This window comes from Acomys russatus, chromosome 29 (assembly GCF_903995435.1).
Source record: "Acomys russatus chromosome 29, mAcoRus1.1, whole genome shotgun sequence".
In the NCBI taxonomy this organism is placed as follows: Eukaryota; Metazoa; Chordata; class Mammalia; order Rodentia; family Muridae; genus Acomys; species Acomys russatus.
Genome location: NC_067165.1, coordinates 9836040 through 9863322, shown reverse-complemented (window position 1 = coordinate 9863322; position 27283 = coordinate 9836040). Strand labels below are relative to the sequence as shown.

The window sequence follows — 27283 nt, the reverse complement described above, 5'->3', positions numbered from 1 at the left end:
CACCCTGCTGGGGAATTACTGTCTCTTACACAAGAGAAATTGGGCATCAAAGAGGAAGAGTGAATCCCTCGAGGTCATGGAGGAAGTAGGTGCTAAAATTCAGATTAGTTCTGCTGGCTCTAAGTTCAGCAGTCTGTTCAGAAGACTCTAGCAAGTGACTTTGGGTAGTTGTCTATAAATAGCCAAGGACATTAGCTGCACTCAGGAGGTGGAGTAAAATTTCCTGTAATTTTTAAACTTCCTCTAATGGTTAGCCTGGAAAGTCTTTCTCCAAAGTTTATTATTTGGTTTTTTTTTTTTTCTTGTTTCCATACCTCCATCCTGTGACTTCCTGCTTCCAAACATTGTCCCCCATCCCTCACCTGTAGTTGCCCAAGAAGACTCCATCAGGGTTGAGCATTGGTGCAATCTTGAAGACCAGGTGTTCTCGTAGGACACGGGCAATTGGATGCTGACTTACGAGGAAGTCAATGATCCCTGGGAAGAGAGAGACACACACCTGAGTTAGATGCTAAGTGCTTCAAGGAGGCGGGCAGGGGAAAATTTTTGTTAGTCCAAAAAATGGCAAGATGGCCAGTAACTTTTGTTCTCTGTCATCAGCTATATGTGATTACAGATACATGTCCAGGTGGTTCCCAATGGATTGCCAAATGCACCCTTGTTTTTTAAAAAAGTGGGAGGATCTCAAGACATATTATTGAGGCCTAAGGACAAACAGAAAAAGCACTTCATGCAGAAAGGGTTTCCAAGCCTTTGAGCTGAACCTTTCTGGTGGAGGGGGGCGGGGAGGGGACTAGCAAACAGCAACGAGCTCTGGAGGGTGCTCTCATCACATAACCACAGGGTTGTGCCTTCCTTAAGCGTCCCCTCTAGTAGGCTTCTGGTGATGGTCTACATCTATCCACAGCAAAGAGGTTAGGGACATAAACAGCTCTCAGCCTTGCCCCTCCCCTCTGTCCTATGTGTCCATTTCTTCATTGGAGAGCTGAGCATATAGTCAAAAAAAAGTGCTGTGACATTTCAGGAAATTGGTGTGATGCCATAAAGTGACAGGAGCCTCCCAAATGCAGAGGGGATTTGTCCCCTGCTGGGTAAGAGGGAGCCTCCGAAGTGGGCCCTTACAGGTCTTGACAGACAGGCATGAGGCAGACAGCAGGATAACTAAGAACAATTCATGTGCACAGCAGTAGACACTTAGCTCTTGGAATGATAAATCGCTTCAGAGCTCCTTCCAAAGCTGCTGTGACCAGCAAGGGACATCTTGGGCTTTTCATTATGCCAGGCTGGGAGTCCATGGGCAGCCGAGGGCCAGTTGGACATCATTTACTTCTCGACCAACACGGCAGTGGACCAGATGCCCTAATTTATTTGTTGGTCCTCATATTAGAGTTGCAGTTTGCCAATAAACAGGCAGGGTAATGATGCCAGGCGCCCTTGTTAGGAGCTAATAATTGCTTAATCTGTCCGCTAATTGACCCTGGCTCCCAGGGCAGCCCTCCATCAAGGAGCCAGCCGGCACTCAGGGCTGGGTTCTGCTGCCTCAGAGAATGGCTTCTGGAAATGGAGGCACTCACCTCCTTCACAGATGAGCAGATTAATTGGGCTGCCAATTAGGCACCTAATAAAAGAATGAGAGAAACCCATGCCAGACAGACTAGGGCCATCCAGAGCTCACTTTCCCAGGTGGACTTGGGGCAATGAAAAGGTGAATTTTAGACTTAGCTCTCAGCTCTAAGTTAGAGTCAACTGAACAAGAACCCTTCCCACTCACCCTTCTTTCTATCTCCCACCCCCCTGCTAACTTCACACATGTTAGGAATCAAACTCGGGTCCTTGTGCTTGCAAGGCAAGCAGTGCCTGATCCATCTCCTTAGACCCCAACTGCCAACTGGCCTTTTTATATGAGGAGAAAGAATCATCTGAGATGCCCCCCCCCGTGTGTGTGTGTGTGTGTGTGTGTGTGTGTGTGTGTGTCTGTGTCTGTGTAGTTTGGTAAGATGATTTCTAGAAGAGGGAAAGCTAAGTTGCTTGGAGGTTTGAAGAGGCAAATTAGGACTGGGGAGTTTCTGGGTAGAGGGCCACCTCATGAAGAGAAGGTAGCAGCGAGATGAAGCATGAGAGAAAGCGAGCATGGAGATGCAGCGCTGTGCCTGGACGCAGTCAAAAGCACTGCATGGATGGAGGAAGCAGAGGAATCCAGGGAACAGAACAGACTTGGAATTTATGTTTGGCTTTTAGCTGACTGTTGGCCATAAGTGTTGAGAGCTTGCTCTGACCAGTTTTCTCATTTCAACAGAAGGATGATATTTAATCTGTCAAGTTGGGGGGCGGGGGAGTGCCTCCACCTTGCTGAGAGAGGCCAAAAGCCCCAGTGACAGCAGTCTTAGCCATGATTTTGTCCTGTCCTTTTCTTTAAGCAGATATCATTAAGATTGGGGAAAGCAGGACATCAGGAAGGCAAGGAAGGGAGAGGAAGTGGCCGAAGATCTAAAATTAAAGTCAAGTGCAGAGAGTCTCGCCTGGCACCAGTCTCCAGCTGTCCAGGACAAGTTTTCCCAGACCAACCTTATATTCAAGCAAACCTTATCTTCATCATCCCTATTTCTCCCAGAATGTTTGGCTCAGGACTGGGCCACAGTAGGTGCTTAAGAAATGCCTAGGGAATGGGACTGAAGAAAAAGCTTAGCAGTTAGGGCACATGTTGCTCTTTCAGAGAAGCCGAGTTTGGTTCCCAGCACCAACATCAAGTGGCTCATACCCTGCCTGCAATTGCTAGGGGCATTTGATGCCTCTGGCTTCTGTGGGCACCTTCACTCATGTGTACACACCCACACAGATGCATAGAAGTACATAGAATTTTAAACAATAAAACTAAATATTCATTAAGAAAAAGAGAAAAAGAATAGCAATTGATGGGCCAGTCCTGACAAAGCCTAAGACTAGTTGCTCTGCCCAGCCGTTCACTCTGCAAACTGGGCATTCTAAGCTGAATCCGGTGTTCTTGCAGCAGAGCCATGTGCAATAAGACAGCAAGTGCTTACTTACTGGTCAAGGCCCTAGTAAGAGCTGCATAGAGTCATTAGAACCCATGCAATGCTCTTGACTCAACCAAGGCTAGTGAGGGAAGAGATGAGAAGGGGCCTTGGAGGAAAGGCCAGCAAGATGACTGAGGCAGATGAAGGGCTCCGGGAAAGTGAAGGAATGTTTACACCAAGGTTCCGTGGCAAGAAAGAAGATGACCTCCGTGGCAACACATGGTTCCTCACCCGGGCCTTAACTTCAGGGTTAAATGTGCAGATGGAAATTGGAATCTCCGGGTTTGAGTCCTCCCTAGGAGCCACTCATTTTCTCTGTGGCCTTACTCTCTCCACTCCTCAGTTTCCCTAGCAGTTAAAAATGAGAGGGTAAAGCAGGGCGTGGTGGCACACTCTGTAATCCCAGCACTCAGGGAGGCAGAGGCAGGCAGATCTCTCTGAGTTCGGAGCCAGCCTGGTGTACAAAGCGAGTCGAGGACAGACAAGCTAAGGCTACACAGAGAAACCCTGTCTGAAAAGCAAGAGAGAGAGTGGGAGAAATAATTATTATGGGTTACCACAAAGATTATGAGTTGATACAAACCAAGTGCCTGGCATGGAATAAACCTGTATAAGTGTTGTTTTAATCATGGCTTTCAATAATTTACCTATCGGTAAAGCTATATTTACATATATACGACCATCATTAGACAATCACTGTAGGATTTAAAGCTGGGAATATATAGGTCAATATGTTATTCTTCGCTTTGGAAAGCACCTCTAGCTACAATGTGCCAAGGGGAAAGAATAATGGTGGATCAGACTTTAGGAGCCCTGTTGGTAGATATGCAGACATGGTTCATACATATAAAGCACCTGGCAGTGAAGAGACATGATCTGACCTGTTGCTGACCAACAAGGGCCCTGGAGAGACCAAAGCCTAAAGCATCAAGAGGATGCAGCCAGTGATGGGAAGGTGATGCTATCAAAAGGATTTGAACTCTGATCAAATCACTAAGCCCTGCCAGAAATGACTGAGATTAAGCCAAAAGTCCAAAAGAATGTGGCCTCAAAATAGAAACTGAGTCTAGAAGAATAAGGAAAACTGCCTTTCCTGAGCCTGTGAGCTTGAGGAATGGAGGCCTGAGTGTGCTGTATCTGCCTTCCTTCCAGGCCAAATGCTCCGGGAAAGGGCTGATCTGTTCAGTCTGTCATATTCTCCGGGCCAGTGTCTGGCACAGCAATGGCACTCACTAGACAAACGTGAAATGAGTGAAGTCAGACCCACAGTGACGACTGTGCACGCAGTATTTGGACTGACTTGCAATACTTCTGGCTCCATTTTACAGGCAGGGAAACAAAGTCACCCATAGGGGCCCAGACAGAATCTAGGCCTAGTTGTGCTGGCTTCAAAGCAGTGTTTTTTCTCTTAAGGCAAGATGGAAAGAACCAGAGAGTGCTCGCATGTGTTTTTAGAGAATGATTTACACCCACGGGCATGATTCCTCCTCCAGAGAGGTTTGTGTAATGGTTCTCTGCTCAGAGGCAGCATCCCAGAGTGCAAAGAGCCCAGACCAAAGCAAGGCAGCAGAGGCATCTGCTGGGCACAACAGCCACCACTGTAGACTTTCCCTGACTGTGCTATACTACCCTCAACCGTGCCCATTGTCCTCAAATTATGGAATCACAGGGCTTACAGAATTTTATTCTTCTGCCTCCACACTAGGCTTTGCCCACTTCACAGATGTAAAGTGAAAAGCTCCTTTTCACTTGTAATGTAAGGCTAATTGGGCCACAGACAAATCCAGAGTCAGCTTTCTCCAACCCTGCTGCCTTCAGAAAGTCTAAACTTTGCCATCCTTAACACCAGCTCTTCCAGATACCTGTGATGACAGCACTCCACTGTACTCCCAGAAGCAGATGCACTAACGGCTCAGCAGTGACAATGCTGGTCCCAGCCAGATGGAGACAACCAGGCGTCTCAGGCCTGTTTCCTGCTCAAGGTCACTGAGCCAGTGAATGGAGAACAGAGGATCCTGGCCACTGTCCCTCCAGGCTTCAGACCTGCACTTCCCCGGAGCCAGGTGGGCTAAGGAAAGGGACTAAGCCTCGGACTCTGACTACCAAAAAGAAATCTGCTGTGCCCTATGGGCCTTGACTCGGGCTGTCCCCATGGAATGCAAACCATAAATAGGCAGAAAACCAGGGGTAATGGTGCCTGCCTTGTGCTGCCTCAAGGAAAGATGAATTATTAGATGTCTCAAGGGACAGACACGGAAGTAGAGAAAGATGGAGAGATAAACAGGGAGATGGATTCCATTGTCATGAATGAGTGCTGTTACCTCAAGTAAGCCTCCTTACTTCTCCGAATCCCTACCTAAAAAGTGGACATAGAATGTGGGGGTGTCGATCTTTTCCCATTCTGTAGGCTGTCGCTTTGTTCTCTTGACAGTGTCTCCTGCCTTACAGAAGCTTCCTAGCCAAGGAGAATATAGTCAGTAAGCTTCGAACCCCTACCAAGACCTAGCCGACGAATAAGATATTCTCCACCGTTGAGTGGAGAGTGAGATCTGACTCTCACACGAACTCTGGTGCCCCTTTTCTGACCATGTCCCCTGGATGGGGAGACCTGGTGGCACTCAGAGGAAGGATAGCAAGTTACCAAGAAGAGACTTGATATTCTAAGAGCATATATAGGGGGAGGAGGTCTCCTTCAGTCACAGACATAGGGGAGGGGAGAAGGAGAGAAATGAGAGGGAGGGAAGAATGGGAGGAAACAGGGGAAGGGCTAACAATCGAGATATAAATATGAATAAATTAATAAAAAAAAAGAATGTGGGGGTGTCAGAACTGTGTGTTCTTCCAGTACAAGACTTGAGTTTCTAGCATTTCTCATCCCCAAGTGGAATAGGAGAGCAGGTACAGGCCGGGGATCTGGCCAGACCCAAGGTCAAATGCCTTCTATGTTACTTGCTGGCTGTGTGACCTTGAGCTTTCTCTTTCTGAATTCAGTTTTAGCAACCCAGAGCCAACACAGCCTTTGTTCCTCAGAACAGGGCCAGATAATGGATAAGATAATCCTGTTTTAAGGATGTGGAAAGTATCTATTGGAGTGCCAGATCATGCATGAGTGGAAAAGACAAATGCTCACAGATCACACAACATCTCGGCGTAGTAAAGGTCTTTTATTGACGATGCTAAATTTTCAGATCTCCAATGTAAGCAGAAAGCAGAGGGCTCGAGGGAGTGAGTTATAGAGGTCCATGGCGGGGCACTTAAAATAAAGCACAGAAGACAGGAGGTGTTTGCAAAGTATCAAGAAGTGGCCTCCAAAGCAGAGGGAACAGTGGGGACAAGGGAAAGGTGAGAGAAGACTGCCCCTCTGCCATTAACCTGTATGGGACTGCATTGTTATAAAGCTGAAGTCAGAGAGCCTGGCAAGAGCCAGATTATGCCATACCAGGGAGGCTGGAGCTTATCTTGAGAAAGCAGTGAGCAGGCGTTCACGAATTCTACCAAGGAGCAGCCATGTATCTGAAAGCCTCCAGGAAGGCACATAGTCCATCAAGTTAGCACCGTGCACAATCCCTGGTCAGAAAACAGGGGGAGCCCCTGAGAGCCTCATCTGCAAAATGGGATGGTGACTTTCTGTACTGCTCACAGACCTGGTGTGCACAGGTGTTTGACTTCCCAGAGACGAAGATCTTGACAGCAAGACTCACTGCCTTTTTGCAAGCAAGGGCAAAGCTGTTACATTCAGTCGGCTTGGGGAACAGATCTGCTGCCAAGTTTAGTAACTGACAGATGGTTTCAAGTAAAGGGGTAGGCAGACGGACCCAGGAGAGCCTGGGAAAGGTTACTTCAAGGACAGTGCTGGGGGCCCGAAGTGAGAACGTGAAGGAGTCAGCTATAGTGACTGGGGCCCAGCCATGCAACAGCACTCTGAACCAGTACAATCTCTCTCTCTCTCTCTCTCTCTCTCTCTCTCTCTCTGAGACTTGGTCTCATCAGCTGAAAAAGAGAGGGATACAATCGTGCCTAAAGAGCATGGGAAGAATGTGACCAGGAAGATGAAACCCATATTCATATGCACACTGCTTGAGAGTCTGCAAGGTAGATTACTACTTCATTTTCTCAGGCTCCCATAGGGATGGAGGTGGCATCTGTCAAGTGCCTGCAATGTGCTAGGCATAAGACTAGGTGTTGTGTTTACATTTATCTCCTGTCAGCTTCCTAATGCCTTCCTGCATAGTTCTGTTAGCCTCATCTTCTTACACTTAAGGGAACTGATGTGATGCTGCAAGGAGGTGGTCCAGCCAATATTTGGCCTCAGGGTTGTCTGATTCCAAATCTCTGTGTGCTTTGTGCCACATCACACTGTCCTTGAGCTGTACAGCCTTCCGAAGCTTTCTTGAACCCCCTCTAACCACATGGCCATCTTCAGATAAAAACAAGTCAAGTTATTTCTCCCAATTTCAGTTTTCTCACATGTCAAAACATAGCTAATATTAGCCTCTGTGACAGCAAATTAATATAATTAAAATAAACTACAATTAACATATTTATAGTACCTAGAATAGTATTTAGAACGTGTGCAATTTTTACATGGTAGGTACAAGTGAAGCTGGGCATGGTGGCCACTCCAGAGGCTTAGGCTAAAGGATTCCAGGTTGGAGGCCTGAGTGGCCCACAGAGTGAGTTCAAGGCCAGTCCAAGCAACTTAAAGAGGCCCTGTCTCAGATTAAAACTTTCTTTTAAAGGTCTAGGGCTATAGCTAGGTGGTAGAGTATTTGCCTAGCATGCATAAGGCCCTGAGTTCAATCCCTAGTACTTTTTGGTTTTTCAAGACAGTGTTTCTCTGTGTAGCCTTATCTGTCCTGGACTTGCTTTGAAGACCTGGCTGGCCTTGAACTCACAGTGATCCACCTGCCTTTGCCTCCAGAGTGCTGGAATTACAGGTATGCACCACAATGCCCAGATTTTTCAATCCCCAGTTCTTTGAGGAAAAGAATAAAATATTGGCAAGAATGTGAGACAGTAAGGCTAGTAGCATTGTAAAGTTGAATAGTACTAAGAAAAGCTTCGGGGAGACCTAGTAAAGCTGAGGATATACATAGCTTATGACCCAGCAATTATATATGCACGTTGTTCATCCTAGCTAAGAATTTATATGTACACACAGGTGATGCAGATGAAATACTTGTCCACATACACATTATTGTGTAATAAAGTACGAAATAGCATTGCTTTCAAGAAACAAATATCATAAACCACTTAATTATTCATCATCAGGAGAATAATAAGTAATTTGAGTCACAGACAGACATGGAATATCATGCACTGAGGAAAAGCATGCAAACTGGAACACTACTCACCCACGTGGATGACAAGTGGAAAGCAAGCCCCGGTGCATATAGAATGCTGGCATTTGTGCAAAGTTCAAGAACAGAAAAAACTAAAACATACATGGTTTAAGGATGTTTATGAATACAGTTAAACTTAAAGATGAAAATAACAAAACACAAACGTCAAGGTGATGATCATCTGTGGGCGGAAGGGAGGACGGGACACAGAACTGGAGTGGAGTGCATTGTGGTCTGCAGCTTGAAAGGAGTGGAAGGCTGTCTGCTTCTTAAACTGCTGGGTACCTGGACACTCACTGTTATCTATATCACTTATTGAATATATCTATGATTGCGATGATAGCTGATTAATTACCTTATATAGATAAATCATTTGACAACACATTAACATGCAAATACAAAGAAATACACCAAAGCAGAGAAATTATTTTACTCTTGGTTGCCTGAGGCTAAGTGTACTTCCTTTATCATAGTAGGTATTTTAAGGCTTTTGTTAAGTAAATGTTTGGATTAAGTGAGTGAATAGCCAATATGCCCATTTCATAACCCTTCTACCCACATACACATCTAGCTTGGGTCAGGCTTCCTGCAGCTTTCATTCGCTCAGGAGAGTGTAGGTGATTCCCATGGCCATTCTCAATATAGAACAATGAGAATTTCCTCAGCCCCTCTTGTTCACATACCCACCCATCCACCCATCGGTTCTTCTACTGGGACACTCAATGATAAGCATTTATTAAATCAAAACTGGGCGGGGCATCAGCTGCAACCTCCAAGGACTGAGGTAAATCGCCATGTGAGATAAAGACTGCCTGTACCCTCACTGTCTTACAGGTCATCACAGGGCCACAGCAGGCAGAGGACACCGAGCTTACCTTGGCACACAAATGAAGAAGGTGTTTCCCCTGGGTGGACTCGTCCTGTGATGAACACCACCTTCTTTTCTGTCCCCTCTCGGAGATTTTCTGTAAGAAACAAGTGGAAGGTCACCATGGAAAGCAAGCTGAGAGTAGGCATTGGTATGTGGGAAGGAGGCAGCTGAGGAAGAGGCTGGCTGGATGCTTCACTCTTATCTCTGTTAGAACCATTAAGGACCAGCCACTGTTGACTATGTCTCCCTCTATTTCATACTAAACAGATTACTTTTTATATGTGTAACTTAGAGTATTATATTAGTATGTAATATTTGCAACCATGTGAGAAAGCCATCAGTGAAGTTGAGCCCCAAAGCCACAGACTGTGCCCCTAGGTAGTTGCATATCTTTCTGAGTTTCAGTATTCTTAACTGTAAAGCAGAAGAATAATACCTGCTAATCTTGGTTGTGATAATGAAATAAGGATAAGGACAGTACAAACATCTAATAAATATCTATTAAATAATGGGATAATAAGGTAGTTATTTATAATAGTAATAATAACATCTGCCATTTAATTAACCCGTTTTGTGCCAGTTTTATTTTATATATAGTCACAATCTTTAGAACAACATGTGGTTCATACTCCTGTCTTAGAGACAGACACTGAAGTTCACTGACATTATGTAATTTGTTCAGGCCATATAGTTTATAGGTGGTACCAGGTGAGAATGGAATTCAGGTTTTTGTTTTGGTGGTGACAAAGTAACAGGGACTAGATTTATTTTACTCTGTTGAACATCTTAGAAATTAGGTCTTTGGGAGTGGCTTGTGGAACCCTTGTCTAGGATATGTAAGGCCCTGGGTATGACTCCTAGTTTTGGGAAAATACAAAAACAAAAACAAATAAACAAATCAAGAAAACTAGATAAATATAAAAACAGCTAGTTTATATATTGGGTAAGAGACAAGATACAGTACTAGCACAGCCATGAGGAAAGGGGATGAATAAGGCATGCCCCATGGTTGCGCTGACTTTTCCTGGTGGTCCATTACTCAGGGAAGAGCAGAGTGTACTGTCCTGAGCCCACCGTGGAAGCCTCACTGAGAGTCATGAATTCCAGAGCTCAGTCAATCCCAGTAGAGAAGAAGAGTTACAGAAATCTATAAGGCACCATGAGTCTTTGTTAGATCCTAAACTCTGCATACAAAGGGTGAAGCTTCGAGCTATAGATTGGATCTAGAGTGTGTTGAAGACTTAGCCCCAGGCCTCTGCTATCACTGGGAGATGGCAGACTCTTTAACAGGGTAAGGACTAGTGGAGAAAGGTTGGGTCTTTTAGGATGTGTCTTTGAAGGTTAGGACCCCAGACCCAAACTCTGTTTTGCTTCCTAGCTTCCATGAAGTAGTAAGGAAATGTTTGGGCTCCTGACTCCAAATAAGTTCTTTTTGATCATGCAGGAAGAGTGAGGACTCAAAAGGACTGTATCATACTGGTAGGACTAAATTACTCTAGACAGATTCTAACAAGGCTTCAAACTCACTGGAAAAGAACCAAACTCTGGAAAAGAAAGTTAACCACTTGATATAAAAAGCCCAACTGTTAGCCAGGCACAGTGGTGCATGTCTGTAATCCCAGCACTCAGGGAGGCAGAGGCAGGCAGATCTCTGTGAGTTCGAAGTCAGCCTGATCTACAAAGCAAGCCCAGGAATGTCAAGGCTACCCAGAGAAACCCTATCTAGAAAACAACAAACAAACAAACAAACAAAAAAGCCCAACTCTTTTGAAATGAAGACAACAAAATCCAGACATTCAAGAATGTATATACTTTGTAATATTCTGCATATAATTAAAGTTATTAGATATGTAGAAAAATAGAAGAATAGGACTTGAATCAGATCCCGATAGCTTTCTATGGCTGCAGAAATCCAGCCCCTAAAATAATGTTCAACCATTACAGAGATATTATTTATATATATATATATGTACACACACACATATGAAACAATAGCACACACATATATGTAAATAATAGCCAAAAACAACCTTCCTAATGTCAAAGGGATACTCAGCCATTGGCAGAAGAGGATGAAGAGAGGGCACTGAAGTAATCAACAGGTATTCTCTTAAAATGCTGGTAACAGGTCATTTTGAATGTGGTTCATCATTACAAAAGATACACTAATGTAAGACATGACAAATAAACATATTAACTCTTGGGGCCGAGAGATGGCTGAAGAGTTAAGAGCATGATCTGGGTTTGATCTCCATCACCCACAAAGTGGCACAGCAACCAGTCATAACTCCAGTTCTAGAAGATTCTATGCCCTTCTCACACCCCTGCAGGCAAAACACCCATACATATAATGTTTTTTTTTTTTTTAAGTAACTATATAGTTCTAAAGCTGAACATGGTGGTTCACACCTTTAATCCCTGCACTCAGAAGCCGGAAGCAGGGATCTCTGGGAGTTCAAATTCATCCTGATCTATGTAGTGAATTCCAGGACAGCCAGTGCTGTACAGAGAGATGCTGTCTCAGAAAAACAAAAACAAACAAAAATAAATAAATATAAACATTGTTCTAAAGGCTTGTGGCTTGTTTGGCCCATTGGGATGACCAGCAAACACATGGAATTTTGAATCCCCTGGAAGCCAGCAGGAAACACACTGGGCATGAGGATAAAGAACTCATCCTCCATGCTGAGCACCTCTCAGGAGAGAAAATGCATTTATAGTCTCAAAGAAGAGTTAAACACTTCTACATTTCTTAAACAGAATATAAGATACAACAGGGAGAAAATGATGCCTACTGGTAAATAGCTAACATCTTTCCCAGGAGCCTGCTTGGAACGGGTACCCAGGAACTGGTTGCTAAATTAATAAATGAAAAAGCTGTATAGATATTTATATTTATAGATATGAAGAAGTTTAGACACCTGTTTTTTCATGTAAATCCTCATGGTGATTTCGTGAAGCTGGATGTGTTCATGCCATTTTACAGGGGAGAGATCTGAGGCCCACGGAAGGAACGACTATGCTCAAGGTCTCGCTGCCAGGAGTCAAGCCCTAGCTCTGAGCCCGAGTCCTTTCTCTACCCTGTCTGCCTTCTGGATCCACTAACATTGTACAACCCCACATCTGCTCTATTTCCATCTGCAATGTACACAGGAGACTTCGGCTTAATTCCTTATTGCTGATAGAAATTGAACTACTGTCTTAGTATTTATATTGCTTTTTCACTTAAGCATTTTTTAAAGCCCACCCCCAAACCCTTTTAAAAAATGGTACCTAACACTGACCTCATCTATCCCAACAATCCAGAAATGATGAATAACATTACTGAGGCCCTCAGTGAAGGCTAACTTTATGGATGCCTCCCCTGACCCAGTATCAACTCAATTGCATTCTACATTTCTGCTGACCACAGGGAAAGGCAAAACGGGCATTCTATTTGCACACTAATTTTACTGAGCCCCTGTGACTTCATAAAATGATAACATGAGGCTAATAAAAATCAAGCCTCTCTGGCACTAATATAAGCAAATGTTGATGCAGGCAGGTAACAAATTGCTTTGTCATTTAGGGGGCTATAAAAGAGCATTATAATCATCTTTAGGCAAAATGGATGGGTCGCCTTTGCTTAGCTTTTAGCTTTCATTTGCAAAATCAATTTAAGGTAATGTAGCAGCTCTGAGGTGGTGTGACATGAAGCCATTCCTACCCCTCCTGTCACCAAATCCCCAGACTCCTCTATGCAAAGACAATTAAACATACTCTTGGTTGAGGCAGCAGGGACGAAGAAGGATGTGTGCTTGAACAAAGCTAAAATGGAACAGAGGGCCAACAATGAGACCAAGAACCAACCACAGGGAATGGTAAACACAGAGAGCTCAAGGAGGCTGTCACGTTCAAGGACACAAGAACGTGGTGTGTTTTGTACAGCATCCCTAACCCATGTGTGTGTTCACACATGTGCATGCATGTGCACACATGAACACAAACACACACACACACACACACAGAGGTACATCTTGTCATTGTAGTCCATATCACCCTCAAACTATTATGCATGAAATATTTATTGAACACCTGTTTGGTGACCAATTACTTGCCATTGTTTATTTTATTTTTCATAAAAATAAGTCCAAGAACCATTTAGTGGCCTAGCGTTGTCTTTAGCTAATGACAAAATGGCAGAGCCTGACTCCTAAATCAGAAGCAAACCATATTTTTAATCTTCATGCTACCCTATAAAGGACAATAACATAATTCCTTTTTTGATAGCAGTTAGGTAATATTTATTGGGCATCTATTCCATGTCAAATATTTTTATATCCCTATTATTTAATTATCATAGTGACCCAATGGAGCATCTTCCTATTATTTTACTATTTCACCCCTTTCTTATAAGTTAGGAAATCAAGATCTAGAAATGTTAGATATATTGACTAAACTTGCAAATGTGGGAGCCAGTATTAGACCTAGGAATTTATGAATCTCCCAGTATGTTCTCAACCACTGTGTCAGGTTGACTCTTGAAGATCAAACAGGCTCATCGGGTTGATTTCATCAGTTTGAGGCTGTTGCCTTGGTTTCATATTTTTCAAGGCAGTATTGTGGTATAGAACAAAGCTCACTTAGAACTCTATACAGTCCAGTGGTCTTAAACACCCTGTTCTCCTGCCTCCGCCTCCCAAATGTTGCCTTTCAGATGTGTGCCACCATGTCCGGGCCCCAAGAGGTGAATTTCAGCCTCAGTGTGCACTGGGCTTAGACAGTTGCTTCTAAAAATAGAACACCATAAAGGAATGATACAGTACTTTTGAGATAGGGCTGTAAAAGGACTTTGGTACGCTTGCTTACTCTTGAACCATTTTACTTCTGCGGGGATCTGATGTGGTGCCATGAAGACACTCAAAGGGAGACCGCATGGTGAGACCAGCCAAGATGAACTTACGCATGACTGAGTGGGTGTGGAAGGGTGTTCTAGTCTCAGACGACTGTAGTCTTGACAAAAACCTCCCTGTGATCTCAAGAGAGACCCCTAGCCAGAATGACCTGCTAAATATTCCCACACTGCTGACCCACAGAAACCAAGAGAAAATAAATGCTTGTTGCTCTCAGATGTGCTTGCATATGCCTTGCCTGTTCATCCTGCAGGCTGATTTCAATGTGGCCCTTCTATAATGCCCGCAGAAGCATGCCACTTCCCCTGCTTAAGACATCAGCAATTTTCTGGTGTCTTCAGCACAAGTCCACCTTCATTATCCTGGCTTTCATCTCTGACAGTATAATGGCCACACTCCTGTCCATCCTGTCCCACAGGCTCTGCCCTCAGTTAGCCCTTGGCAGTCTTCCAGACATGACATGCTCTCCCACACATCCACTTTGGGCACATGTTTTCTTCCCTGCCTTGAATACCAGCCTCGGTCTCGTCTGTCTGGGTTCCTCCTACTCAGCATTCAAGACTCAATTTGGATGCACCTGCTCTGAGAAGGGAAGGAGGAAATTCAAGTTCACCAGGGACTTCGCTCTGTCTTCTTTGGAGTTAACAGTTAATGTTGTATTCTATCTGATTTTATCAGCACAATACATGTCAGGCTGAAGGTAATGTGAAAATATCACTGTTGGTGACAGTGAAAATGGAACAGGGGCAAAGAATCACAGTCAGAACATGATCAAGGTGAAGAATTTTTTATACGTAATTCTAGGAGAAAATGTAGGTGTGGGAGGCATGCATCCAGATTTCTTGGAGGAAGTGGCAAGGCAATAAATACATTTGGGTAAGCATGTGACTCCACGTGATCCAAGACACTCACGGGTAGCTCAGCCGTGCGCCTGGACACTGATTCCAGGAGGAGGGGAGAGCTGGCTGAGGGAGACCAGACAAGACAGCATTGCTGGGTCAAACTGAACACCTGACTTCCCTGTGCTTTGAGACCTTGGACAAATTACCTCTTATGAACCTTAATTCTCCCAAGTGTAAAACAGGAGTAATATCTAGGTCACAAGACAAGCTTTAAATAAGTGGTTTTGTGTCTGTTTTTATGCAGCATTGCCCATAATAACAGGTACTACTTATTGAGTGACAAGCACAGGTCGGGGGTCCTCAGCAACATAGCCATCTTTAACTATATAACTCTGCTATAAGGCACTGAGGTGGGCTGTTAGCAGCAGCCATCCATACCCAACCAGTGACAATAAATATCACCCTCAGACATTACTGAATGTCCCATGTTTTCTTGGAGGCAAAATAGGAGCTGGTTGAGAACCAATCCCTTACAAGAATACATTATTCAAGGAATAATAGTCTTCCCTAAGATTAGGAACTTGAGTTTCCTCTTTCCCTTTCTTGGGAGAGCACACCAGTTGGTTATCCAATACCAAATGGTCATCCCTGTAACTTTATACAGACTGCACAGACTGAACGAACTCTGTGACTTTAAAGAATGGCTTGGGATCTCTGCGCTGGAGGGCCATTTCTAATTGAGGCCAGAGAGCTAATTCTATGTCCTGTATTAAGGACTGTTCAATGTGACAGAGGTAGAACCTAGGTGGAGGGTTAGGTGCTTGTTCCAGGAACAGTCTCAGCTATGAACTATCAGCCACCAGAATGCTGGGAGATCTAGGGCCTGGGTAAGACATACATCATGGGTTAGGACAGTCTTTTAGACAAGGTGGCTCAGGAGATCAGGACAGAGATTGTAGAGATCAAACCATTTTGTGTTCAAGGCCTGAGAACTTGACCCCACCCCTACACCCTACCAATCAGAGCTACACATCACAGTGACCAGAACAACAACAACAAAAATATTCCCCCCTTGTGGTCTGGCACTGGTTACTACCTTTAGCCTTGGTCCCCCAGCCAATCAGCTTAAGGGCAACTTTCCTGTACCTTTCTAACCTATCATGTAACAGCAAGGCTTGGAAACACCCTCCCTCCCCTTCCCACCACCCCCCTCCACCAGCATGCAGTTTTTTTCCTTTAAAAACTCTGTTCCCATAGCACTAGGGGCTGGCATCTTCCCTGTTTATGAGGGGGTTGATGGTCCAGGCTCTGAGCTTGATTAATAAATGAGACCCTGTGTAACTTGCATCCGACTGATTCCTGGTGGTCTTTGGAGATTTCATGACTTGGGCATTATAAGCTGAGACCCCCAAAGATATAAATGTAAAAGGCTATGGACCTTCTTTTGCTGTTAAAATTTAGCACACCATTTCTGATGCTGACCACATGTCAGACCTTGAGTTGGGCCCGAGGACATATCATCAGAGATGTTCCTATCATCTAGGAGCTCAAAGACCAGATAAGAATGTTCAAGCCGCGGGGCGTGGTGGTGCACGCCTTTAATCCCAGCACTTGGGAGGCAGAAACAGGTGGATCGCTGTGAGAGGCCAATTTGGTCTACAAAGCAAGTCCAGGACAGCCAAGGCTAACACAGAGAGACTCTGTCTTGAAAACAAACAAACAAACAAAACAACAACAACAAAAGAATGTTCAAGCCTACCTCTGGAGTTATGAACTTGTACTAGAGAGCAGGAGAGGGCAATTCAGGCCAGGCTGTGTGCTATTACATGACACTGAACCCTGGATCTTTTGTTTCCTTACCTGAAACAGGAGGATAATATTGGTCTTGGCCTCATAGGAACCTTGTAAGAATGAAATACAAAGGTCCATGAGGTCTATGCACAAAACCTGATGCCTGGCTAAGTGTTCAAATCTGATGCCTGGCAGACAGAACATTTGATCTAGCTGCTGGATCTTACAGGTGCAAAGACTAGAGTCACTAGGCAATCCGTGACAAGACAGCCAAGCTGTCTTGCTGGTGGAGGGGGGTGGTGGGAAGGGGAGGGAGGGTGTTTCCAAGCCTTGCTGTTACATGATAGGTTAGAAAGGTACAGGAAAGTTGCCCTGTGCCTACTTTTTTTACGGTGTGAATTCTCAGCACTTGGCACACCATGAGTACTTGATATATATGCCTAAGGCAGTTGGAGAACTGGTCCTACCTTTGGTTGAATGAGTAGTCAGCACCCAGTGTTCAGCTTTTGGGAGCCACCACCCAAGGTCTGAGGGATTTCCCGGCTGACCAGAATCAGCTGCAGGCTTTATTAGCAAATACAAATTAACTCACACTGTGTGCCCTTTAGCAACAAGGGCAGGGAAAACTGTTTCCCCTGCAAAAGAGGGCCAGGGGAGGTGAAAGAGAGGATGAAAGTAGAAGACAATGCGTTCTAATCAAACTTGATAAATATGTAAATTAAAGCAGCTAAACAGTTGGCTTTGACAAATGACTTCTCCGTAATGGATTTTTCCACAGTGAAAGGCGAGAGTTCAACCTGCCTGCTAGTCTCGGTAAGAGCTCTCTCTTGCTTTCTCAGCAATATGGGAGGATGGGGCAGTTACTTGGGTGCTCTGTGGCACAGGAGGGAATAGACTCTTCAGGGGTTTTAGGAGTACAGGTCATTCCTAAGCACCAGCTAGCTGCTGGGCATTGCTGCCATCAGTCCTTCAGAATAGCCGAGAGGCCCCCGCCCCTTAAAGAAAAGGCAGGAAAGGGCCAGATTCACTAGACTCCAGAGTTTGAGGTCACCTAGTGACCAAAGCAACTTTTGGCTTTTATTATCTGAGCATCACATTGACTCAGCCCTACAGGTGTTTTCTCCACTCTCAGGCCTGACAGCATTTTTTTTTTTTTTTTTTTTTTTTTTTTTTTTCCCCTTCAAGACAGGGTTTCTCTGGGTAGCTTTGGCTGTCCTGGCACTCACATTGTAGAGCAGGCTAGCCTTGAACTCAGAGAGATCCGCCTGCCTCCAACTCCAGAGTGATGGGATTAAAGGCGTGCGCCGCCACGCCCTGTGATAAGTCTGTTCTTTAGCTTGCTATGCAGTTCTAGCAGACCCCTCCTTACGCCTTCATTCAGCTGATTCCATCTGTCAGGTAAGAGTCACGTGGCTGAAGGTCCAGCTGAGAAGGGTCAGAAATTGTCACAGTGCAGATTCTTAGCAGAATTCAAGACAGTTGTCTTCTGAAGCTGTTGGCTTTGGAGCTGGGGATATTCTGTGCTAATAATGAACCAGAGGAATTGTGATGACAATGACAGTCAGGTGAGAGGAGAAGGAAAACAGCAGGTTTTGAGCAGTGCTATATTGTCAAGCATTTTACATCCTCTATGCTCCGAGTCTCCCTGCACTCCTGACAACTGTACTGTCAGGCTAAGCACATTGCCTGGGAAAACTCGGGTTGCAAGAGTTAGCTTTGGGGTTCTTTTTCTATGTATATGTGCACGGCATGCATTAAACCTGTGTCCACATTGTATGCACTTGTGTGTGTGTGTGTGTGTGTGTGTGTGTGAAGGTCAGAGGTTGATGGCAGATGAAAAGATCAGAGGTTGATGGCAGGTTTCTTCCTCCATTTCCCTCTACTTGATTTATTGAGGCAGGGCCTCCCACTGAACCAGAAGCTCGTCTACCTAGCGTGCTTGCTCAGGGAAGCTAGACCGTGGGTGCTAGACTTAAAAGGCATTGCCACGCCCATGCAACTTTTGCATGAAGTCTACAGCCTTTACATGGATTCTACAGCTTCAAAGGCTACTCTTCACATTTGTAGAGGAAGCTCCGGGCTGGCTCCCCAGCTCAGCATTGGAATCAGATTCTACTCTTCCCATGCGTCTCTGGAGACCCGTTTTCTGACTCCCTGACAGAGAAGAGTTCATTCTCCAGCTACGGTACATTAAAAAAGGACAGCACTCTGCGGCCCATGTGTGCATCTGCTTCTCACTCAGGCTTCTACAAATACCTAAATTTTTATACAAAAGTTACGAGAATGGAATCCAAATGAAATTCAAGTTCGACGGTTTACAGCCTTGGGAAGACACTATTATTAATATACTTTCCCCAAGCAGAGAAGCAGGATATGTGAGCATTGCAGTGTTTGAGGAGAAGTTTCGAGGAGGGCAGGAAGTAACGTGATCCCTGCTGGAGCAGATCTGCCTTCCTAATGCTGGAGGAATTTAGATTTGAAGAGTGTTCTTTCTGTCCTATTGAGATCTTCATTGACTTGCATAAAAACACTACTTTCGATCTCAAATCCCCACTGGCGTCTTTATATAAGCGCAGAAAATGCGACTGGGCTTTGGAGATTTCATTTAATGAAGGAAAAAGTATTTCTATTAAAGAGTATATATTTTTTTCTCTCTCAAGACAACATCTTCAGAGGAGCCAGGGAAACGGAATTGTTCTGGGCTCTGAGAAAATCAACCAACCTGTGCTTTGCACAGCACATGAGGTGGCTAAGTAGACTGTAGACAGAGAGCATATGCAGTGACCAGAGAGGCAAAGGTCTGGAATAGATAGAAGTAGGAACACTGCTAAAAATCCAGCCCTCCGTGCACAACTCCCCAGGTCAAGAGCACTGCTCTGCTTGTTTTCAATAAACCAGAAGCTAACCACGCTTCTCTCTTTCCCCATGCAATGATCTCCTGGTCACCTCGTCCCACCCACACATTTTTCTTTTCTCTCACTTGCTCTTCATGGTTCCATTAAGAACATTAGCTTTATTGGAACAGGGGTTTTTGCCTTTTTTTTTTTTTTTTTTTTTTTTTAGCTCCTGTGAACCCAAATATAAAACAGCAGCCGTCATATTCACAGGCTGACTCCATATTAATGGAGTCAGCAGATGGTAGCCAGAGGTGGTTGAGTGGAGTGAGCAGGGGAGGGGCAGCAGCAAGGAATGGGATAGCAATCACTGACCGATAGATATACAGCTAGCAGGTAGGTAAAAAGAGGAACCAGGCCCAGGAAAGTCCTATGATGTTATGGCCTGAATTCTTCCCTGGCTCCAGGCTCTTGGCTAACTCTGAAGGGGCAGATGTATGTTATGGAGAGGGGATATAAGCCAACCTTTAGTATAGTCATTATCTGATGTCCAGTGTAGCTCAGTCATTCCCCAACTATATGAAAGCTATAAGAGAGTTCCATCTGAGCACCTCAGTCTCTCCTTCAGTACCATGAAAGTAGAGTCATATGCATTGTATTGTGTGTGGTGAGTATTAAGTGAGCTAAACCCCCACATGTAAAAGTGCTTGCCACATATTAAACCCTCAGTGAACCTTGGCTGTCCATCGGCATGTATTTCTTGAGCTGCCAACCACTCCTAACCTGGGGATGTTGCATCCAGGCCATCAGTCACTGAGCCCCACTCTCCCTGCACTCCTCTGCAACCCCTAGTGCAGCAATTTCTGTCCGGAGAATAGTCATTTGCTCCCTCCACCCCTTTCCCCTTTGGTGGCACTGAGTTTATGGGGCAGAAGCTGTCTTCTTCTTCTGGTTCATCTTTTCCTGGCATTCATTTCCTTTGTCTGAGACCAAGAAGGGCATTTTGACATGGTTATTTTGATGTGAGAGTTTTGAAATGACTACATTTAAATGTAAAATCATTTTTGAAAATTACCAGGTACTGTGTGAAACAGACCCTCATGCCCACTGCATGCCTGATGTCACTGTCCTTCATCTTCCCAATCCCTCACTGTCTCAGCCTCCTTCATTCCCAGCCTGGACCTACAACGGTCCCTAGAGGAGCCCTCATCCCTCTCTTCTCCTCTCCCTCCTTAGCCCCTATGACAGAAGGAGAGCTGGGGGAGGTCTCGCTAGGACAAGAAGAGCTGGCCCGAAATGTCTCCTCGGCATATTACTTGGTAATGATTTTTTTTTTTAAGCCAACAGTGTAATGGTTTGTTTTCTCAGCTGTGTCAAAATGTCCCTGTATCAAAATAGCTATGCTGGAGCAGCTGCTTCAGGGTGGCTGAAACAAAAGGCCTGTGTCAGTGTGATAGGAACTTTGCACAAGAAACCACCTGGCATGGAGCAAACCTGAACCACATTTCGAATGCACAGCAGTGGGAGTGGGTTAATAAGCAATCAGCTACCCTCAAAGCTAACTGTCCCCTGTGGTGAAAACTCTGGGGTTCCAGGGTGGGTGTTCTTACTCCTGTAAGGATCCCATCTGTTAAGGATGCTGCCTGATACTATACAGTGCGATGGGGGGATGAGGAGACCTGGTCTAGTTGAGCTCTACTTCATAGCCAAGATTCCAGGAGGCAAGGTGACTTGACTAAGGTCTCCCAGTAAAATGGCTTTTCCGTTAGATCAGGAACTTGCCACTGCTTTTCATTTTTAGCTAAAATATAATTGTATCATTCCTCACTCCCTCCTCTTCCTCCAATCTCCCCCATGCCCCCCTCTATCAAATTCATTTAATTATTACACACACACACACACACACGTATATAAATAAAAGCTGCTCAGTCCATTAAGTGCTCCCTATATATATATTTTAAAGGGCTGACCACTTGGATTGGGACACATGTGTCAGCTGGGGCTGGGCACCCCACAGTCAGTAGTTTTCTGCATTTTGACTATTTGTGGCTTTCTGGAATGGTTGCCATCTTCTACAACCAAGAAGGCTCTTTGACGAGGAGTGAGAGCACACTTAGACATGGGTTTAAGGATATGCATTTAGAATGCAGTTAGGGATTATGCTGGTTTAGGAATGTGACAGTAGGAAGTTCTCCTCTGAGGGCTGTGACTGTGGGTAGTTGTCTGTGTTTATGCCCCAAAGCCATGGATTCCCCAGTGTTGAGTGGGCCTTAAGTCCAAATAGACAGCTATTGGTTACCGCCAAGATATAAGTGCCGTTACTGCACCATTGGGGACACCTTGCCATGCTGATCATTGTTGTGGTTCATCGGTGTCACAGCTGGGTAAGACTCTCCTCCTTGGCAGTTTGCATAGCACCTTCAGTATTATGAAAGTTAGTCCTTGGGGAGGAGGCTTTGGTGTCAGACCCAGTTCAACTCCTCCAAGTCATGTGGTCAAGTGTATGGTTTCTTCACCAACAGTGTCTCATCTTCAACGTTCAGGAGGCAACCAAGATGTCATTGGATCTTGAACATATTCATCCTATTTTCTGAATTTACTACGGGGTTCATAGCTCAAATTCTACAGAACGCAGAAGAAATCACAGCATGCTTCCAGAGCTCTTTGTATGCTACCAACTGTAGGCTTGGCTAAGACTTGGAGAAAAGAGTACTTGTCTAACAGACAGCCTGTCAATGTCCCATGTCATGCAGCCCACTGAACTTTGCTTATTTTAGATAAGATCTTTTGCTTATCCCAGGTCTGTGTGAGGAAAGGGTAGCTCCTTGCAGGTGTGGGGTGCAAACAAAGAAACATGCTGTTTCTGAGGCTAGGAAGATGGACGAACTACTTGCTCCACAGGTATAAGGACCTGAGTTTCGATCCCAGCGCCTGTGTGAAAGGCCAAGCATAGCAAAAGTGCCCGTAACCCCAGCACTAGAACGTAGAGGATGAGAGATCCTGGGAATTCACTGGCCAGCCAGTCTAGCCAATTGGTGAGCTCGAGGATCAGAGAGAGACTGCCTCAAAAAGTAAAGTTGAGAGTGATAGAGGAACACACCCAACATTGAGTTTTGTTACATCCGTGCTTGAACAAGCATCAACAATACCTGAATAAGCATGTGTACACGGATGTGACGTAGACATATGTACATGTTGATATCTAGAACACTCTCTAGTGACTACCCATAAGGTCATAATTTATATGTACGCTGTTTAGGGGAGGGATAAGAAATTTATGCTTCCAGTATGCAGTCTCCCTCAAGAACCATATCTACTGCTACCTGGAGCCAGGCCCTCTACTACTGGGTCTGCTTTCATCATCTTTAGTGAAAATCATGAAGCAAGATGGTCCCTCTGCTCCCTCTAGTAGTTGTTACATCATGATCTAGGAGGGCCTTGAAAATGGCCAGATTAGTCAGGGCGGGAAGAGCATGAGGATGAGTGGACAAGAAAACTTGCACGCATCATCAAGCACATCATTTCCCACAGCTGTCCCATCCTAGAAACACGACAAAACATACTAGAATATAGGGGTTCTGCCTTCCCAGAGCACTCACAAAACCGAGCAGATAGGTTGAATTTAAAGCAGAAATGTTAAGCCCTGTGCATGAGAAGATGGAGAAAGGTATTGTTGAAAGGAAGGAGATGAATGCATTTGCTATAGGGACAAAATACTTGCCGGCCAGGCTGAGGAACCTGCCTCTTGGGAGGGTGGGGAGGAAATCACTGTAGCTCTGCTCTTGCTGTATTCCAGGCACATGTGACAAGCACAGCCTGAGAAGAAGGCTCCACCCTGTAGTTCAGAGGAATGAAATTCCCATTCCATCCTCCCATCAGGTTAGATTGGGTAATGGACCCCAGGCCACTCAGCTGGCGGGCAGCTGTGCCAGGGTGGGAACCAGGAAGCCTGAACCAGACCCTGCATTCTTTCCCTTTCATCTTGTCTCTTACTCAGACCTGTGTCCCTAGAATGTCACACTCAGTCATAGCAAAGAGCCAAGATGGGCTGATAATAGTCACAATCCAGATACGTATGCACTCTTAAATGTCAGAAGACCTCACCCCCCAATCTGTTGGACTCATTGGGTGGCATATCCCTTTCAATTCTAGAAAGAGGAATCAAAGCTGACATTTGAGTGTTAGTGTACAAATATAGTAACACAGGGTGGGACCAATAAAGCTACCAGGAGTCCCTGGGCCCTCTAGGACACAGTTCTTAGGCGTCTGGACCCTTGAACACATGCAAATGAAAGAGGTATTAGGTGGCATCAAGAATGCTATGCCAAGAGTCCTGTCTGTGTTGGAACAGGGCAGTCTGGTAGTACCAGAAGAGCCAGTCTGCACCATATGGTCAGCACCTAGGGACTTGCACCTAGGGACTTGCTGCTTGGTGGGTGACGATTCGGGTTGGCCACAGCTATGGGACCTGCTTTAACTCATCCCTTCTTTCCTTCACTGCTGCCCAGCAGCCTCCTGATGTCACCCACTCTCCTCCCTCTTCAGTGCTCACTTGTGCCTGTCATATACCTGGTGAGGCAGGCTGGGATTTACAGCAGAGTCAAACTGCCACAGCAGCATCCATTCCTTCGCTGCAGGGATTGAGATGAGAACCTGACCAGTCAGAAAAACTCTTTCACTCCGTTTCCATGCCTGGGACTTGGCTCATACTTGCCCCGAGCACTTTGTGGGGCAAGATGATAGTGGTAGTCCTGCTCTCTGGCAACTTGCCAATCAGACAGCAGGTGGCATTGTGAACACTGAAAGCGAGTTTGTTCTTTAGATGTGAGGGCTGAGATAAGTACATAGCTAGATAGGTCAGTAAAGACAGTGTTGAATAAACCGTTTGTTCCTAGATGGCAGACACCAAGCTGGATAGCCCAGAGCAGGTAAGAGTGTCCTCAGGTTTTAAGGATATAATTTGACTATACCCTGGTGAGCTGGCCTAGGAAGCCTGGGATTGCTTAGGGTGTGTCCGCCTCTTCCCGCGGCTACCTTTTGTGCCTAGGAGATGCCTACTTGCCTCTGAAAGGAGCTGATGAAGTGGCAACAAGGAGGTGAATGTCTATTGTCTACCCATCTTCAGCAAACCCACATTCTCCACCCACGCATTCCTCAGAAGTGTCCCTTCAAAGCCCTTCTCTTTAATGCAAGTGTAGGAATTCCAGGGATCCATTTTCACTTTCAATTATAGAAATCATTAATATTTTAAAAAACAGCCAGCACTATGGCTTATTAACCCACTTACATTCCCTACCTGTTACTGCTAAGGGGGAGCTTTCCATTTGAGAGCTAATTGAACATGGGGTGCTCCTCCAACTCAGCAGAAAGCTCTGCTGTTAACCTCCAGACTTCCCAGTCTAGTTGGGGAGATGTACGTGTGTAGGCAGCAGGAATTCTGAGTGTCGGGAGAAGGCAGAGGAGATCCTTGGCCCAGCATCAAGAGTCAGGTCAGGTTTCTCAGAGAAGTCTCCTGAGTAGAAAGAATGTAGGCTACTCAAAGGAGCTGGGATCAGACAGGGGGTGTGTCCTTATGGCCCCTTATTGTGGTTAAGACCTAGGGCCTTTGGATCAGTCAAGCCTGGGTTCAAATACCAGCTTCTACACTACTAACTGTGGGGGCAAAAAGCATACCTGGCATTATCTGAGATCTTTGGGGTGTCAGGGTGAGGGTGGCTAGACAGGGGTAGGTTGGTAGTGACTCCCTGGTATAACCAAGGTGGAGGCAACTTCATTGGATGCCTTCAGCTGTGGACCTACTCTGTTGATCTTGTCTACCCCTCCCACCCACATCTCTTTCCATTCATTAATGTGAGCAAGTTCCTTCAACTCTCACAACCACCCTCTGTAGGCTCAGTCACCCCTCGTCTCATAGAGCAATTAAGATGAGCCAGGAGTTGATCCCCAAGATTCAATTCTGAGCTCTCTGCTCCTTGCTTGAGAGATGCCATGAGGATAGAAAAGCGGTGGCTACATGGTGTGAGCTGCTTGTGATAGGATTGTGCAAAGCCCAAACCGTCAGTTGTTTCCTCAATATGCCCACCATGGTCTCTCCAGCTAGAAAGTCTGTGGATCCTGTCTTTCAAATCTGAGCCATTGTACTTCTTTGTGGACTGCACCTCTCCTGGGCTTTTGTTCTCTCCTCAAGTATGGAGACTAAGGTCTACCCCTTTCTGTTAATCCCTGACACCTAGCACAGTCCTTGGCACATCAACACACTGTAATGATTGCAACACAGCAGCCCATGTTTACTAAGTGGAATTCTGAGAAAACAGTACCAACCAGATCAATTCCCAGAAGAAAATGTTTTCCAAAGGTCTTAGCCTGGGCACATCAATATAAAAATGACAGAGCTCTAATTTGCTTTCAGACTCAGACTGGGAAGAGGAACTTTGACCCTGTCAAAAAATGAGAACAAATTAAATTGAAACACAAAGTCACTTCCCTTGTTGCAAGCTCTGGATTTCTAATTAACGTGCAGTGCGATGCTAAGGGCTGCAAAGGGATCAGGGAGATGGTGCTACCTTGGAAACTGAGCAGGGCTCAGAATGGGGATGGGTTGTTTGTTTTTCTTTTCTGGGCAGAACTGTGTTCTGTGGTGTAGGTCTACAGATAAGAGCAATCCCAGGTGATTAGAAAAAAAAAAAAATAAGTATCAGAAACTGACCTTGCATGAAAGAACACACAACAAAACAGCTCTCAACACCATCACTCCACCACTCTGTCTCTAAGGTGCCAGCTGAGCCCCCAGGAACTTAGAAAAAAAATGGAACTTTCAAAGCAAGTTGTAAATGTGACAGTCACCTTGTGGCAAGGCAGAGGGGCAAAGGAGCTTAGGGCAGAAATGAGTACTTAGCCAAGTCTAGCCAGGTTGTGCTGAAGTTTGGGCAGCCAGACTCCAAAACACTGATGAAGAGACTTGTGAATGAGGGAGGCCTCATTCAGGGAGGCAATCACAGCAGGAGCCAACTAGGAGGAAAAGCTGATTTGAACAGACAAGAATGCTAGCTGCGCAGTGCATGGTGGCACACACCTTTAATCTGCACTCGGGGAGGCAGAGGCAAGCAGATTGCAGCCTGGTCTCCAGAATGAGTCCAGGACAGCCAAGGTGAGAGAGAGAGAGAGAGAGAGACAGAGAGAGAGAGAGACAGAGACAGAGAGACAGAGACAGACAGAGAGAGAGAGAGACAGACAGAGAGAGACAGAGACACAGAGACAGAGAGAGACAGAGAGACAGAGACAGACACAGAGACACAGAGAGAGAGAGAGAGAGAGACAGAGAGAGACAGAGAGAGAGAGACGGAGAGAGAGAGATGGAGAGAGAGAGGCGGAGAGAGAGGATGCTAGGAATACATAGGCTGGTGAGACACACCACCTGTACACAACCTCATGGCATACCACATAGCAGATTCTTGGGCCCTACCCTAGATACATAGAGTCAGACTCTCAATCAAAGATCTTAGAGATCTGTAATTTTGAAACCAGTGCTCCAGGTGCTTCTTATGATAAAGGATGTGGCGATCTCTGGCTTAGGATACTGACAGTGCTTTCCTACTGGAGCCTCTGGAATAAAGTGTGAGCTGCAGCAACCCACTTCTCTTCCCTTCCATTTCCATATCTGTGAAACAGGGTCAGGA

At 45.3% G+C, this 27283-nt stretch overlaps 1 protein-coding gene across 1 annotated transcript in view; it reads right to left on the bottom strand.

Moving 5' to 3' along the window:
- Window positions 1-27283, bottom strand: part of Agbl4 (AGBL carboxypeptidase 4) — a 1177749-nt gene that overhangs the window by 111474 nt on the left and 1038992 nt on the right. The window contains exons 7-8 of the mRNA XM_051171890.1: window positions 9253-9342; window positions 363-477 (exon numbers count right to left, since the gene is read on the bottom strand). Of these exons, the coding sequence (XP_051027847.1) occupies window positions 363-477; window positions 9253-9342 (205 nt within the window). The remainder of the gene's footprint in view (window positions 1-362; window positions 478-9252; window positions 9343-27283) is intronic.